This window comes from Bubalus kerabau, chromosome 20 (assembly GCF_029407905.1).
Source record: "Bubalus kerabau isolate K-KA32 ecotype Philippines breed swamp buffalo chromosome 20, PCC_UOA_SB_1v2, whole genome shotgun sequence".
Lineage (NCBI taxonomy): Eukaryota > Metazoa > Chordata > Mammalia > Artiodactyla > Bovidae > Bubalus > Bubalus kerabau.
Window position 1 is genome coordinate 55,415,967 of NC_073643.1, and position 17,984 is coordinate 55,433,950.

Genomic DNA, 17,984 nt, shown 5'->3' on the forward strand with positions numbered 1-17,984 from the left:
ATAACCAGGGAAATCCTACATTCCCACTGCGGATGCTAGGAGATGTGTAATCCATCTCAAGTGAAGTGAAGTGAAAGTCGCTTAGTCGTGTCTGACTCTTTGCAGCCCTATGGACTATACAGTCCATGGAATTCTCCAGGCCAGAATACTGGAGAGGATAGCCTTTCCCTTCTCCAGGGGATCGTCCTGACCCAGGGATCACACCCAGGTCTCCTGCACTGCAGCCAGATTCTTTACCAGCTGAGCTGCCCAGGAAGCCCAATCCATCTCAAAGTCTTTCACAATTTGCCCTACAAAGGTGAATACTGATCAAGGCGGAAACTCTTAGGCACGTGTTTTATGGAAAACCTAAGTGAGGATGAAGCCTGAGGTTGGGAACCAGGCCTGTGTCGTCAAGACATGGCAGGCCCATGCCAACCCAGGGAACGTCAGACTGGGAGCCCTGAGGCTCACAAGGGCTGTGCCACAAACCAGGTGACAAAGACCCTCCCATTTCTGGAGGCTCCTAAAATGAGGAGCCTGGCATGAATCCCAGGTGCTCAGTCTGGCCATGCCTGGGAGTCACCTGAGGAGCTAATAAATCTCTCCTGCCCCACTCTAGAAACCCCAGACCTAGAGCTTCTGATTGTGCTGGTCAGGGAGAGGCCACAGCATCACTGGCTTTCAAAATCTCTCCACCTCCCCAACACCACCCGGTGATTCTAATGAAAACTCAGGACTAAGGACCACCAGGCCAGACGATAAGACCCCTTTGTCCTAGACACTCTTTGGGCTTTGTTGTAATGTTTTCTTTTAACTGACGGCTGTCAGCCTCAGTGCAAAACTGGAGAATGTCAATGGGACATTTTTCAAAAACGCTCCTCAAAATTAATCTTTGGTAGATAGCATGAAACAAGCATAATTCATGACTTGGTCAGACTTGACAAATAGCCTCCAATATGTTAGAATCTTCCACTGTGTTTGCCATTCATTCAGCGAGCAGTCTGAGCTGAGCACAGGCCTGGTCTCCTGATTTGATGTTTTAGGTATAACGTCCTCAAAGCAGTACAAAAATACCCACAGGTGTTGCTAAGAGGCACCCACACATATTGCTAAGAGGCACCCACTCGTGTGTGGCGTGCATTCACACACACACTCACACTCTTCACTCAAACAGCAGCCTCCAGATGAAAGGTCAGGGCAAAAGAGCTAAGAAGGGACCCCGCTTCACACTGGGGTAACTGCTGAATCACCTTTTGGTTGGCTGGTCCCCACAGTGGGGGAGATAAATGACAAGAGGGCAGACAACGGTGAATCCCAGCGCTCTCCTCCCCACTCTTCTGAGACCTCTGATGTTATTAGGGATCGCTCAGCTACACCGGAGTGGGCGCCAGGCAGTGTCTGGTATTTTGATGGGCCTTGAGCTAATAGTACAAACCCCTCTTCTAGAGGACGCTGTCTTGCCTTCCCACAGGACCACGCAGGGACACGGGCCACGTGTCTCCTGGAAGGATGCTCTTCCGTCTCCTCCCTTCCTCGGTCCTCCTGTTCCTCACCCTGGGCCCCCCACCCCTCCACACACACACACACACACACACATACACACACACACACACACACACACACACACACACTTACTGCAGGCCGCACAGGTGAAGCACGCGTCGTGGTAGAGGTTCCCCATGGCCTGGCAGGCCTGGCCGGCCCCAAACACCCCCTTGCTGCATTTCACACAGGCTCCTGCAAGGGAAAGAACACAGCAGTGAGTGGGGAGAGAAACAGTGTAATGTGAGTCAATAAAAATCAATGGACAAAAGCAAGATACCCAGCCCTCCCCACAACCAGCCCATCCCCGAATCCCGAGGGTCACTCCTCTAGAATGTCTCTCTCTCTCGCTCTCTCCCTCCATCAGTCTCCCAACCGTCAGTCCTTTCCAATGCAGGAAACAGCCCCGGGCTCATGTCCACGCTCCCTCCACACCAGCGTTTTAATGCTCAGAAAACCTCCATTTCTTGCATCTTCTTCCTTGCCCAAAGCTTTCAAAGGCTCTCACCGGGGACTTCCCTGGTGGCCCGGTGGCTAAAAGTCCACACTCCCAATGCAGGGGAACCCGGGTTCAGTCCCTGGTCAGGGAACTAGATCCCACCTGCACCAACTAAGACCTGGTGCAGCCAAACAAATGAGTATTAAATTTAAAAAGGCTCCCACATTACAAGACAATGTCCAAACGCTGCACCGTGATTAAAACAGGCCAAATGTGCAGGCTAAGTGAAAGTTGCTCAGTCGTGTCGGACTCTTTGCGACCCCGGGTATGGCTCCTCTGTCCATGGAATTCTCCAGGCCAGAATACGGGAGTGGGTAGCCTTTCCCTTCTCCAGGGGATCTTCCCAACCCAGGATCGAACCCAGGTCTCCTGCATTGCAGGCAGATTCTTTACAAGCTGAGCCACAAGGGAAGCCCAAGAATACTGGAGTGGGTAGCCTATCCCTTGTCCAGTGATCCTCCCAACCCAGGAATCGAACCGGGGTCTCCTGCATTGCAGGTGGATTCTTTACCAACTGAGCTATGAGGGAAGCCCAGTATGCAGGCTGGCCAACTTCAAATTATTTCCTTTAAGTCTCAATGGGAACCACCAACGGGGACTTACTAACCTCACTTTTTACAAAGGGCGATCAGGCCCCCAAGCCCCAGGTCCATCAGACTGCATGGCCAGTGCTCCTTCCTGCCCCCACCCTGGCCGCTGGGTCTCAGCTCCTGGCCTGGGCTCCGGGCTTCCCCGCCTGCACCCCACGCCCACCCTCTGCTCCCTTTATGTGGTCCCTTATGTGGACCAATCCACATAAAGGGGGGTGTTGGGGTCTCCCTCCCAAAGAACTCCCTCATTATAGTCAAATGAAAAAAAATTACAATTATGTAAATAATGTATGAATTTTTAAAAAAGATTCAGGAAAGAAATACACCAAAACTATAAAATTATGACTGATTTCACTGCTTTGCATTTTCTGTATTAGAAAAAAAAATCTTACATTGCTTTACAGCCGAAAAAAGTCTAGTCTCAAAAAGTATTTTGTATCTGGTTTTTGTTCTTGGCCACACTGAACAGCTTGTGGGATCTTAGTTCCTTGACCAGGGATTGAACCCAGGCCACAGCACTAAAAGTACCAAGTCCTAACCACTGGACTGCCAGGGAATTCCCCTGGATGTGTTTAAGTGTATTGTATAGTGTTAAAATTTTTGAGAAACTGATTATATACTTATATACAATTTATATATAAATACAAATAAACATATGTAGTTTTTCCAAAATTTAGAATATATATAAAAAGGTCCTCTAGGCTTCCCTTGTGGCTCAGTGGTAAAGAATTGGCCTGCCAATATAGGAGACATGGGTTCGATCTGTGGTCCAAGGAGATCCCACATGCTAGGGGCACCGAAGAGAGTGAGTCACAACTATTGAGGCTGTGCTGTAGAGCCCGAGAGCCACAACTCACGAAGCCTGCGTGCCCTAGAGCCTGTGCCCCTCACCAAGAGACGCTACCGCAACTAGAAGCCCACAGACTGCAACTAGAGAAAGACTGTTGGCGACGAAGACCTACCATAGCCAAAAAACAACAAAAAGCTCCCCCAGCATTCAGCAGCGTAACCAGGGGCTCAGCCAGCCTTTTCTGGCTCTGTCCAATCTGTTAGGCTGTTCTCAGGCTGCAAATTCACAGCCAAAAGTCCTGTGTTTCACTACAGGGCCAAAAGTCCTGTGTTTCAAAGTTCTTATCATTCCAAGCTGATAAACTACACCACCTTCAAAGGAAGTCCAAGCTGACACAGGCTTCATGAAATGAAGCGCACCCGCTCCAACCCCAGCAAGTCCACAGAGAACGCATAAGTCCAGGACCCGCACACTGCTTCACCAACACTCCTTTAGGAAGCAGGTGCGGCCGTCAGTAAGAACGGTCCTGTGTCAGCTGAGAAAACCGGCTCCCGAGAGAATTCGCTGTGCACAGCTTTAGGGATCACAAGAGGTGGTTATTTGTCGTTCTTCTGTTTCAACGTTTTATTACGAAAACTTTCAAGCGTGAAAAGAAAAATGGAAAAGAGTCCCATGTGCCCATGACCCCAGTTCTACAATCATTGGTACTTTGCTGCCCTCCCCTCAGTCAACCCTGCTGTCCAATTCGTGATGCATTTCGCAGTAAGATGCAGAAAGCAGTCCACTTCATCCCAAACACTTCAGTCTGAATATCATTAATAAGAGTTCATTATTTGCGTACAGTTATCTTTTCCAAGATAAAATTCAAACAGTGAAATGCACAAACTGTAAGTCTATCACCCGATGAGTTTTGACAAGTAACCTATGTAATATAACCTCCAAGTAAGACACAGAACATTTCCAACACCCCAGCAAGTTCCCAAAGGTGCTTCCCTTCCATCTTCTCTTACTGGCTATGAAATTGCCTGTGTATGTGTGTGCGTGTGTATGTGTGAGTGTGCATGCAAACACACATGCAGGATGAAACTATTGGACAGCTGGTATTTCTTTACCTCGGCAACAGCATGATAAAATTGAAAACTCCAAGGAACTCAGAGGCATCATCGTGTATTTTTGTCTGATTACTTCATATACAACGTAGGCTGCTCAAGTAAGTCAAGAACTACATCTATTCTGGAACTTCCTTGGTGGCCCGGGGCTGAGACTCCACAGTCCCAGTGCAAGGGGCCCGGGTTCAACCCTTGGTCAGGGAACTAGATCCCACATGCTGCGACTAGATAGCCCACATGCGCAGTCAAGACCCCACACAGCCAAGTAAATATCCATCCTGGGCAAACTGCATTCCTTTGCTGGCACAGTCAGCGCTGCCTCCAACGAGCAAGGGGAGAGTGACGAGGGCAGGACTCTGCCGGCACCACTCCTCTGGGGCTGCTAGAGCAGGCTCATCCGTCTAGAGACCAGCAGTGCTGGCGGCTGCCGCTGGGGGCCGGGGCACCGGCCACTGAAGCAGCTGGGCCAGGAGTGTGTGCGGACATGGAAACAATGGGGCGGCTGTGCCCGGCACTGGACACACCTACTGTGCCGTGGCAGGTTCCTGGCTCCCTGGGCACTGGCCCGTCTAACCTAGTGAACCGGGGGCACCTTCAAGATGGGGGCCACGTCGACTGTGAGCTGGTGCAGCCACTGGAAAACAATCTGGTGGTTCTTTAAAAAAACTAAAAATAGAATTACCATATGATCCAACAATCCCACTCCTGGGCACGTATCCGGAAAAGACAAAAACGCTAATTTGAAAAGATACATACACTCCAATGTTCAATTTACAATAGCCAGGACGTGTGTGTGTGTGTGTGTGTACATATGCATGCATGCATGCTCAGTCGCTTCAGTCGTGTCCAACTCTTTGCGACCCCATGAATCACAGCACACCAGGCCTCCCTGTCCATCACCAACTCCCGGAGTTCACCCAAACTCATGTCCATCAAGTCGGTGATGCCATCCAGCCATCTCATCCTCTGCCATCTCCTTCTCCTCCTGCCTCTAATCCCTCCCAGCATCAGAGTCTTTTCCAATGAGTTAACTCTTCACATGAGGTGGCCAAAGTATTGGAGTTTCAGCTTCAGCATCAGTCCTCCCAAAGAACACTCAGGACTGATCTCCTTTAGGATGGACTGGTTGGATCTCCTTGCAGTCCAAGGGACTCTCAAGAGTCTTCTCCAACACCACAGTTCAAAAGCATCAATTCTTTGGCACTCAGCTTTCCTCACAGTCCAACTTTCACAACCATATATGACCACTGGAAAAACCATAGCCTTGACTAGATGGACCTTTGTTGGCAAAGTAATGTCTCTGCTTTTGAATATGCTATCTAGGTTGGTCATAACTTTCCTTCCAAGGAATATTACTCAGCCATAAAAAGAATGAAATAATGCCACTGGCAACAACATGGAAGGACCTAGAGATTACCAAATTAAGTGAAGCAAGTCAAAGACAAATTTTATATGATATCACTTATATGTGGAATCTACAAAGTAATACAAATGAACTTGTTTACAAAAAAGAAATAGATTCACAGAGATAGAAAACAAACTTATGATTACCAAAGGGGAAAGAGGGCAGAGGGATGAATTCGGAGTATGAGATTAACAGGCACACACTACCGTATATAAAATAGGTAACAAGGATTTACCACACAGCCCAGGGAACTGCATTCAGTATCTTATAACAACCTATAATGGAAAACAATCTGAAAAAGAATATATACAGTGGCTCAGCTAGTAGAGAATCTGCCTGCAATTAGGGAGACCTGGGTTCAATCCCTGGGTTGGGAAGATCCCCTGGAGAAGGGAAAGGCTACCCACTCCAGTACTCTGGCCTGGAGAATTCCATGGACTGTATATAGTCTCTGGCGTCACAAAGAGTCAGACACGACTGAGCGACTTTCACTATATTATACATACATATAAAATCCAAACTGCTTTGCTGCACATCTGAAACTAACACAATGTTATAAATGAACGATACTTCAGTAAAAAATAAAAAAAAATGTTTAAAAAGTAAAACAAAACCTCCAACAACAAAAAAAGATGGGGCCATGTCTTAGCTACGACCCCGGAAGTGTTCAATGAAGAACCGCTGAGTTGAATCCATTTCTGTGCAGCTCCACACACAGCCCATGCCGCCTCCCCTCTGCCCTGGCGCTCACCCGTTGTACCTGGGGTACCCACATCCCAAGCGCCTTTTACAGAGATTCAGAGTCTTACCATCTCTGAACACCTGCAGTCCCTCACAGGGTGCACTTGTGCCCTCAACAAACATACATACAAATAGAAATGGACGGCATGGACCTCTGCTGACCACTTCCAGGGCCGCTGTATAAACACAGTGATGGGCCGAGAACTTTCTCTTGAATGGCGATTATTGGACCATGGTGAGGTATCAATAATACCATTTGGTGATTCTGGGGTAGATTTTCAGATCATCCGTCCCAAGTGCCCTGGAAGTAGACTCTAAATCTTCACAAAGAGCAACAAAGGCTGGTTTGTCCGGGAGCAACCAAAGCCGGCTCAAAGCAGCCCAGAAGGAACGTCAGAGCAACGTGAGTGTGGTTCTGCTCACGGACACAGAACCTCCCCATGCTCCACATCCCTTCTTCCCTCTTCATCACCGTGGCCCCTGTGCTTAAGCCCCACAGAGATGCCGGCTGCAAAGCGCAGAGGAGCACTGAGGCTCAACAGCCTGGTCAGACTTCCACCCGGCCGCGTGGTGAGCGCAGGGCCCTTGAAGACAGCTCGCCCATGAGGAGAGGCGGGATACACCTCCTGAGTCAGGGGGATGGAGCTGACTCAGGATGCCGAGAACTCAGCTGGTCCGGGCTTGGGGGATAAAATCAGACCACCTCTCGCTCCTGCTCATAAAGTGAGTGGCCGGATGGCAGCGTCTTCCAGTGGACACTGACAACTGCCCAGGCCCCCTGGGCTTCCTGCTGTGTTATCTCTCCACATCAGGCCTTCCTCTGCTTCTGCAGCCAGTGGGGGGACACTCTCTCTGGCTTCCTCTTGGTCCGCAGGCTGGGACCTACTGACTTCAGCCTCCCCCTCACTCTCTCTCGTTCCTTGGGGCTGCCGACATCCTTTCTCACCACTCGGAGCACCGCACACAGATACAAAGCAAGGAAGGAAGCCACTTGTGTTCTAAACACTCAGTCACGGACGGAGGAGGTCCCCCGAGAAGCCAAGGAGGTAGGAAAATGTTTCATCCCTGTGGCTTGCGGTGAATGGATAGCAAAGCACTTCGTGGGCAGGAAATAGACTCAGTCTTCCTTTGGCATGGGGAAAAAAAATACTGAAGTAAATTTCATATTCTAGGAAATAATGTTCCTACCAGACCCCAGGCTGGGCTTGTTCATTCAGTGAATGTAGGGTATGCGCCCCTTTCTCAAACCCAAGTTCCATAAAAGTGCTGTGATGAAGGTCATGCTGCTGGCAGGTTTGAAAGATGGAATCTGAGCCCAAGTTCTAACTCAAAGGTCCCGTTATCTCCATCTGGTTGGCAGTCACGCGGCTATTCCTGCCACACACGTGGAGTCCCCCTCCCCAAAGGGGGCTCCTTCATCACCGCCTCCCCCCGCCAGCTGCCCAACACACAACCTGTTCAGGGATTCAGACTCAAGGGAAGCTCCGCCCCAGATCTCCCACTGGCCATCCGGGCCACCTCCCATTCTGGCCCATCCTATACACCCAAGGCCATCCTCCTCCCCAGAGCCTCCATCCCAAGGCCCCCCGCCCCCGCCCCGCCCCAGTGCAGAGCCCCTCTGTTCCTCCTGCCCTTCCACCAGGGACACTGCAACTGAAGGATTTACCCACCAGTGCTTCTGCACCATTCATTCGGAGCCAGGCTCTACGTAGACGCTGGCAGCAGGATGTGAGCAAACTGACTCTGGCCCTGCCCTCGGGGGATGGTCATCCAGGGAGCCGGGAAACCAGAATCTGCCCGTGCTGATGGGTGAGCTAACCCACGTCACCCCGAGTCTTGTGCTGTGAGCTCACTAAGGGGCCAGCGCTGAGCAGAGGCTCGCGTGTGTGAAATAACAGTACATACAGCACGATTTCTGCCCCCAGCTCCCCAGTTTGATACCAGTTCCAGACATGGAGCCCCTGAATCTCTCAGAACGTCCTGGGCAAAATGAGCATCCTTGGTTCTACTGAGGAGGTTCTGGGTGCGCTCCTGGTTGGGTGCTGGTCACCAGAAAGACCAAGCCAGGCTTCCAAGTTTGGAATTTTCAACTCTACCCCTCCATCTTCCAGGGAGGGGAGAGGAGCTGGAAAACGAGTTAATCAATCATGGCTATGTGACGAAGCCTCCTCAACGGGCAGGGTTCAGAGTGCTTTGAGGTTGGGGAATACATATACCTGCCAGGAGAGCAACATACCCTGACTCCCTGGGGCAGAAGCCCCTCGACTCGGGGCCTTTCCCTATGCATCTCTTCATCCAACTGTTCGACTATATTTCTTATCATACCCCTTATAATAAACTGGCAAATGTGTTTCCCTGAGTTCTGTGAGTCATTAAAGCAAATTATCAAACCCAAGGAGTGGGGTGGGGGGGGGTGGGAGCCCTGATTTGCAGCTGGCCTGTGGGAAGCACAGGTGACAGAGTGGGAGGGGATGTCTTGTTAGGGCTGCGTCCTCACCCAGTGAGGGCTGTGCCTGCCCCGACCAGCGTCAGACTGAACTGAACTGTAGGACGCCTGGCTGGTGCTGCAGAATTGGTTGATGCGGGAAAAACCGTATATCTGGTGTCCGAAGCGTGAGCACTAGGAGTATAGAGGCAAAACAGAAGTGAGTTTTTGTTTTTTCCCCTAAACAAGGCTCAATGAGGGGTTGAGTCACTGATCCACTGGTGGTGCAGTGGTCAAGAATCCTCCCAGCAAGGCAGGAGACATGGGTTCAGTCCCTGATCCGGGAAGGTCCCATAGGACTAAGCCCATGCCCAACAACTACTGAGCCTGTGTCCTAGAGCGAGCCCGTGCTCCTTAACAAGGGAAGCCACCGCAGTGAGAAGCCCCAGCGCCACAACTGGAGAGAGTCCCCGCACACCAGAACTGGAGAAAAGCCCCCCCAGCGATGGAGACTTCTCTTTGCAGTGGCCCCTCCTGTTGCAGAGCCCAGGCTCTAGGCACACGGGCTTCCGGAGTTGCAGGAAGCGGGCTCAGTATTTGCCGTGTGCAGGCTCTAGGGCTGCACCATGCAGGCTCAGTAGGTATGGCGCACAGGCTTAGTTGCCCTGTGGCATATGGGATCTTCCCAGACCAGGCATCGAACCTGTGTCCCCTGCATTGCCAGGCGGACTCTCATCTGCTATACCCCCAGGGAAGTCCTCGCAGCTTTATTTTAACTCAAGGAGTCTCCCAGGCTTGCCCCATTTGCATCCCGTCCCTCAAGGATTGTTGTCCATCCTTGCCTGATATCCAGTATCTTGAAAATCTTTGGTTTATAGACTGATTCAAGCTGGTCTAACTCTCGTGGTGTACAATAGCAGCTTTCAAATGGCTTAGAGGGGGAGAACCTTTTCTCAAAAAAAGTATCAGTGGAGCCACAAGTATACATAACAGACAAGAGGGAAACCACGATGGTTGAGGTGGGACAGAGCCTCCGGGAACATCTCGGGCCCCTGAGACAGTTCCAGGAAGATTATGTGAGAAGCAGTCACACAGCATAACTGACCAAATGCAGACACCACCCAGCCTAGCCTGGGCAGCGTTCCACGCGAAGTAAGTGATCTTGAATTGACGTTAAATGATCTCCTGCACACCCAAAACCAAAAACAAATTGGGTTTAGGGCCATGGCACGTTCCCCCGTGGCTTGCAAAAGCAGGATTTACAAACCAGGAGGCCGGCAAAGCAGCCTGAGGTTTGCGCTCCAGCAGAATTCCTGCTTCCTTCCTGCAGACAGCCGGACAGCTGGGCTGAGGACCCTGCAGCCTTCCTTCCACTGACACACAGCCAACCTGGGTGACGACCGAGTCGGCACCTTTTGCTGTTAGCACGAGGTCTGAAATAAAAAGACGCCGTCGGGCCAGCTGATGGGACTGGCACCCATTCCCTCCGGCTCACACCTGGCCTTGTCCAGGTGACTGCTCCTCTCCCAGTGAGGACTGGGAGGCGGGGGCATCCTTTTTAGCTCTGCCCAGATGCAGTGAGTCACATGACATCACAAAGCCACGGACCACATATTGCACTGAAGAGGGGTTGAGGCCAGGTGCAGGGCACGCAGTACGGTTAGGGGTGGTTGGGGGAGCAGATTTGAATGAATTAGTCTGCACGCAAGTTGAGCAAGGCTTTTTCTCAGCAGAAGGTTGCAGCCTATGGACCTGGAGGTCAATGGGTTCTGGAAGAGGTGCCAAGCATTTGGGGCAGAACCAGACCAATGGCCCCAGCAACAGACTTCTACCAGTCACCATATAAGCTCACGGAAAAATCCCCCAAGGCAATGGGAGCCGGGCTCCTGCCTCCCAGGCAGACGGCTGCTTCTTAGGTCTGGCTGCAGGTATCAGAGTGGACGGCCACCCCTCCACCTCCAGAGACTCAGGTTCCAGTCTGGGGACAGGACCACAAGGCCTCAGCTGACTCTAAGGTGTGGCCAAGGCAGAGAAGCCCCGATGCCGAGGACACACCCAACCCCACACTCCCTGGCCTCTGGGCCTCCCCTGCCTGCCCTCTCTCCCACACACCCTAATTCTCACCAGGCCGCAAAGGAAGTATTTAAGGCCATTCGGGGTTATGGGGTCATTGTACTCTCGAAGCCACTCGAACCAATGATGGCTTCACCTCACTGCAGCGGGAAAGGGAGTGTCTCGCAGTTTCCCAACCACTACCCTAAGCTCGGGCTCCTTTCGCCAGAGTCCCAGCAGGCGTGCCTCTGCCCCGGGGCACACCCATCCCCTGGCCTGAATTGTTCCCTGCCCTCCACTATCTGGAGGAAAAAAAGTTCAGCGTATCCCTGAGAGAACCCTGCACCCGACTCCCCCAGAGCCCCCAGGGCACCCTGAGCCGTGGCATCTGGGCTTGCCCACTGACATCCTCCCCGTTCCAGAGCCTGGGTATCTTTCTCAACTCTAATCTGAAATAGAAACAGCCAGTCAGCGTAGGAAAAGGTGTTCCACCTTGTTGCTGCTGTTCAGTTGCTAAGTTGTGTCCGACTCTTTGTGACCCCATGGCCTGCAGCACACCAAGCCTCCCTGTCCCTCAGTATCTCCTGGAGTTTGCCAAGTTCATGTTCATCGAGTCGGTGATACCATCCACCCTGTCAGGAGCCAAATGCAAAGGTGGATGCCACTCCTCACTGTCTCGGGGGCAGAGATGAAAATCAATGGTAAAAACAATAATAAGAGTGTCACGGAGGGTGCAGAGAAAAGGGGAGGGTGCAGAGAAAAGGGCATCCTCGCTCACCGTTACTGGAAGCATAAACGTGGAGGGCCTTTCTGGAGGGCCGTGGGGCACCACGTATTAAGTACAAGCCTGAATAACCTCAAGCCACCGGACCAAGAATTTAACAAGGTTAAAAAAAGAAAAAAAGATGCTGCCCAAAATGGATATGCAGAGACAGTAAGTAGATGACTTGGGGACACGGGGTCAGGGAGAATCTGCTAAGGAGCGGGTTTTCTTTTGGGGAGGGATGAAGGTGTTCTAAATTAGATATGGTGATGGTTGTACAACCAGGTGAATATACTAAAGGCTGCTGAATTGTACACAATCAAAGGATCAGATTTATGGCATGTGAATTATATCTCAGTAAAGAAATATCAATAACCTCAGATATGCAGATGACACCACCCTTATGGCAGAAAGCGAAGAGGAACTCAAAAGCCTCTTGATCAAAGTGAAAGAGGAGAGTGAAAAAGTTAGCTTAAAGCTCAACATTCAGAAAACGAAGATCATGGCATCTGGTCCAATCACTTCATGGGAAATAGATGGGAAAACAGTGGAAACAGTGTCAGACTTTATTTTTTTGAGCTCCAAAATCACTGCCGATGGTGATTGCAGCCATGAAATTAAAAGACGCCTACTCCTTGGAAAGAAAGTTATGACTAACCTGGGTAGCATATTGAAAAGCAGAGACATTACTTTGCCAACAAAGGTCCAGCTAGTCAAGGCTATGGTTTTTCCAGTGGTCATGTATGGATGTGAGAGTTGGACTGTGAAGAAAGCTGAGTGCTGAAGAACTGATGCTTTTGAACTGTGGTGTTGGAGAAGACTCTTGAGAGTCCCTTGGACTGCAAGGAGATCCAACCAGTCCATTCTGAAGGAGATCAGCCCTGGGATTTCTTTGGAAGGAATGATGCTAAAGCTGAAACTCCAGTACTTTGGCCACCTCATGTGAAGAGTTGACTCATTGGAAAAGACTCTGATGCTGGGAGGGATTGGAGGCAGGAGGAGAAGGGGACGACAGAGGATGAGATGACTGGATGGCATCACTGACTCGATGGACGTGAGTCTCAGTGAACTCTGGGAGTTGGTGATGGACAGGGAGGCCTGGCGTGCTGCAATTCTTGGAGTCGCAAAGAGTCGGACACGACTGAGCGAATGAACTGAACTGAAAGCTGTCATAAAAAAACAAAAATAGTCATCAAACTATTATTAAAATAGTGGATGGTTGATTCAATCATATGGATGATTGAAAACAATTTAAGTAACTAAATGAAGAGGGAAAGTTAAATACTGCTGCTGCTGCTGCTAAGTCGCTTCAGTCGTGTCCGACTCTGTGCGACCCCATAGACGACAGCCCACCAGGCTCCCCCGTCCCTGGGATTCTCCAGGCAAGAACACTGGAGTGGGTTGCCATTTCCTTCTCCAATGCATGAAAGCAAAAAGTGAAAGTGAAGCCTCTCAGCCGTGTTTGACTCTTTGCGACCCCACGGACTGCAGCCTACCAGGCTCCTCCGTCCATGGGATTTTCCAGGCAAGAGTACACAACTTTAAAAAATCATATTCTACAGCACTGCCATCCAACAGAACTTGTTGTGTGATAAGAAACTGTTGTGTTCTACACTGTCCGTGATAACAGGACATGCGATCGTGGAGCCCTTGAAACGCAGCCAGTACACCTAAGTACGGGCTTCCCGGATGGCGCTAGTGGGTAAAGAATCCGCCTGTCACTGCAGAGACGTGGGTTCGGTCCCTGGGTGGGGAAGATCCCCTTGAGTAGGAAATTGCACCCTGTTCCAGTACCCTTGCCTGGGAAACCCCATGGACACAGGAGCCTGGTGGGCTACTGTCTGTGGTGTCGCAGAAGAGTCGGATACCACTCAGCGACAAAACAGCAGCAACAACTGGGTGATGATCCATTTCTATTATTTGTTTTGAAGACAGATTCTCAAGGTAGCTCACTTTTAACATCATTCTTCCTTGTGAGAAGGCTCAAACTTGTGCCTGTTTCCCAGGACCTTTGCACAAACATAAATTACTAGAACAAATGTCAGCCTCCAGCAGAACCCACTTCAAAGGCCGAATGGTACAGCATTTACATCACTGCTCCCTTCCCTGTCAGATTATTCCACACGACCCTCTCCTGAGGTGGTTCGATGTCCCACCAGCATCTCAGCATCCCCAGCCTGCCCCCATCCGCTCTTCTCCTGGATTATTTTCTTGCCTTTGGCCTCCGAATCCTTTGATTTCTCACATGAGGCTCAGTTGTGCTTTCATCTCCTTCACGTCTCAGCTCAAACGAGGGTTATCAGATAAACTACTGGGTGGCCAGTTAAGTGTGAATTTTAAATAAACAGCGAGTAATTTGTTAGTCTAAGCGTATCACATGCAAATTGGACTTTTAGGTAAGTGAATAACTGTGTAGTATAAGCAGGCCGGGCTTCTCAAGTGGCAGTAGTGGTAAAGAACCTGCCAATGCAGAAGAGACGGGGGTTCAATCCCTGGGTCAGGAAGATCCCCTGCAAGAGGGCATGGTAACCCACTTCAGGATTCTTGCCTGGAGAATCCCATGAAGAGAGGAACCTGGTGGGCTACAGTCCATGGGGTCACAGAGTCGGACATGACTCAAGTGACTTAGCACCCACACACTTAAGTATAACATGCATGAAGAAAACCCCACAGAGCGTTAACTTTACAGCTTGATTTTTCACAAAAGAAGCACTCCTGTGTAAACACCACTCAGATCAGGAAATGGAGAGCTCCAGAATCAGGGTCCACTGCTGCTGAGCCTGAGGATGGCCTGGCATCCCTCTCCACCCCCCTACCCCATAGTGGGTCTGGAAAGCATGAGTTTGGGCATAAACCCCGGGTTCAAATCTCACCTTGGACACAGGTATGATTTCCTCATATGCCAAATGAATTTTAATACCATACACATTTCATGGGGTAACTCTGAGGATCACCTGAGACCATGTAAGTGCCTGAAATTGCTCCCTGCACATGGGAGGGGCCCAGGAAAAGTTCATTTCCTTCCCTCCCTGTCCAGGAAGGTGTTTTTCCTTCCTAGTTTCCTACCAGGCCTGAGACTGAGAATGAAAACATATCAGCCACTCTCCTGACAGTCACCCACACTCCAAACACCTCACAAAACTCCTGAGTCCTTCTGGGGAGGGGGTGCAGATCTGAGCTCCCTCCATTCCCCCACTGTGTTCTGACCGCACTGGGGGGGCAACTGCTTCTGCCCAGGACATGCGGGTGCTCAATGGACATTTGCTGGTTGCATGAATAAATGAATGAATGAACGGATCAAGCCATACTCCCCGCCCCTGGCTCCTCTCCTGCCCACAGGGCTCCATGCAGTTGCGGGGACCGCCGTGACACAGAGAGGCTCTGAGATGAGTGACCCCAGGTAGGCTTAGACAGGAAAGAATCTGCCAGCAATGAGGGAGAGCTGGGTTCAATCCCTGGGTTGGGAAGATCCCCTGGGAAAGGGAATGGCTATCCACTCCAGTATTCTGGTCTGCAGAATCCCATGGACAGAGGAGCCTGGTGGGCTATAGTCCATGGGATGTCAAAGAGTCAGACAAGACTGAACAACTAACACACACACAGCTGTGAGAAGTCTCATACGAAGGTCTGATGCCAAAGGTACAGCTAACCACGTGCAACCAGAAAGGAACGGGAATAAAAATCCTTTTTTCCAAGGAAGAAATCAAGTCTTGAACTTTCCTTAGAAATAACAAAGCTGGGTGACTTCCCTCATGGTCTAGTGGTTAAGACTTTGCCTTCCAACGGAGAGGGTGCTGGTTTGATCCCTGGTCAGGGAGCTAAGAGTCAGACACGACTGAGCGACTTCACTTTCATGCATTGGAGAAGGAAATGGCAACCCACTCCAGTGTTCTTGCCTGGAGAGTCCCAGGGATGGAGAAGCCTGTGGGCTGCCATCTATGGGGTTGCACAGAGTCGGACGTGACTGAAGCGACTTAGCAGCAGCAGCAGCAGGGAGCTAAAATCCCACATGCCTCATGGACAAAAAAACAAAACATAAAACAGAAACAATATTGTAACAAATTTAATAAAGTCTTTAAAAATGGTCATCATCAAAAAAAAAAAAAACTTAAAAAAAAAAAGAAATAACAAAGCTGATTTTAGAGATGGTGAAGATCCACATTCACCCAAGATGAGAAAAGGGCATGACGGAGAAGAACAACAAGACAAAGTGAAAGACACCGGTGGACCTGTGAAGCTGAGGGGACACGTTTGTCTCTGCAGTTCCCAGAGTCCTCCCCACCCCATCCTTCCTCTCCCTCCCCTGGGAAGTCAGGAGCAGAGAGCTGGGCTGGATTGAGTCCCCAGCTTCAGGACTGGCGGGAGAGAAACACCAGCAAAAGACTTGCCCTTAGAACAAAGAGGAAGTCCGGAAGCAGGCTTTGATGGGTTCAGGGCTGAGCCAGTGAGCCATCTTGGACCAGTTAATTCGTTGCTCAGTTTTCCCATCTTCAAAACGGGGAACTAGTCCTGGGCGTGCTGCAGGGCTGCGGGGAGCCTGAGAGGCGGCACGGGTGAAACCCCTGCACGTCACTCCTTCCTAAACAGTCCTGAGCAGTGTGTGGGAACGTTGGTTTCAAAACGGAGGTTTTAACATCACTTGTGGGCTCGACTGAGAGTGTAACACATTCCCATTTTTGAGAAAAGACAAAATAACTGCTTTTAAAGACTACCCCATTTAGAATCTGCAGAACGGATGAGCTACCTGTGAGGCACACAACGACATGAGTTTCCTGGGAGACCAAGAACCAAGACATCTTTCAGGGAGGGGCCTGAACAACTAAGCCAGACAGAGAGAGGAGCCAGGAATGGGGATGTCCATCATGCATGGACCGGGAGAGGGGAGGAAGTAGAGGAGAGAAGGTTGGCTGGACGATGGCTCCAATTCTGAGTGTGGAATGGGGAAAAGGAGAAGAGGGGGTCTTTTCTGAGGCCAGTAGTGACAGGACCTGGTCGTTTGAACAGGCAGTTGGGTCAGATCTAGGAAGACGGGAGCTCAAACAGAAGACTTCCTAACGATCTGAACTGGTCGACTTGAAGACTGAGCTCCCTGGACTGCTGAGTGACACACAGGAGAGAAGAGGGGTCTTCTGCTGCATGGAGCCAGTGGGGGGCGGCGGGGAGAGGCTCCAGACTCTCAAGTCTGATTCTTTAATAACTTGCATGAAGTTAGACTGGCTGCTCAGCCTGCAGAAAATCAAGCCAGCAGCTGGAATGACACAGAGTCCCCCAGAAGTTCCAGAAACCAAACAGAAGTGCCGCTTCCAACGAGCAACAGAAATGGAAAGTGCCTCTGCACTCTGGCTCTGTGGCATCCCGGGAGACCCCCCAACCTCTATGATTCTAGCCAAAGTCTAAATATCTATGCGTTTAAAACAGTCTGTCTTAGGGAAAAAAAAGCCATCTGTCTTGGGACTTCCCTGGGTGATCCAGTGGTTACGACTCTGCTCCAAAAGCAGGGGGCCCAGGTTCAATCCCTGGTCAGGAAACTGGATCCCACATGCCGCAACTAAAGATCCTGCACGTGGTAATGAAGATCCTGGTGCAGCTAAATGAATAAATAAATACTTAAAAAACAATAACAGGTTAAAAATAATAACAATAAAATAGTCTGTTTTAAGCATGATTATCCCTATGTAAAATGATGGACGCCTTTAATTGGCTTGGCCAAAAAGTCCATTCAGGTTTTTCCATAAGATGTTACAGAAAAACCCAAACAAAGTTTTTGGTCAACTTCAATATTATTATTTTTGTCTATTATGTTCTGACTTTTCTACATCCCTATGTAAATGATGGACACTTTTAATTGGCTTGGCCAAAAAGTCCATTCAGGTTTTTCCATAAGATGTTACAGAAAAACCTGAACAAAGTTTTTGGTCAACTTCAATATTATTATTTTTGTCTATTATGTTCTGATTTTTCTACAGTTCTACAGTGTTTGTTTAAACAGTTTTAAAATGACAAAAACCACAGAGGAAAGCTGCAGGGGAAAAAAAAATCAAACCCTTAAGACAGCATCAATTCAGTTCAGTTCAGTCGCTCAGTCG

General features: G+C 49.9%; 1 protein-coding gene across 1 annotated transcript in view; it reads right to left on the bottom strand.

The window, feature by feature from the left end:
* LIMD1 (LIM domain containing 1) overlaps window positions 1-17,984 on the bottom strand; it is a 75,621-nt gene that overhangs the window by 37,024 nt on the left and 20,613 nt on the right. Inside the window, exon 2 of the mRNA XM_055557116.1 lies at window positions 1,618-1,719. Within this exon, the coding sequence (XP_055413091.1) occupies window positions 1,618-1,719 (102 nt within the window). The remainder of the gene's footprint in view (window positions 1-1,617; window positions 1,720-17,984) is intronic.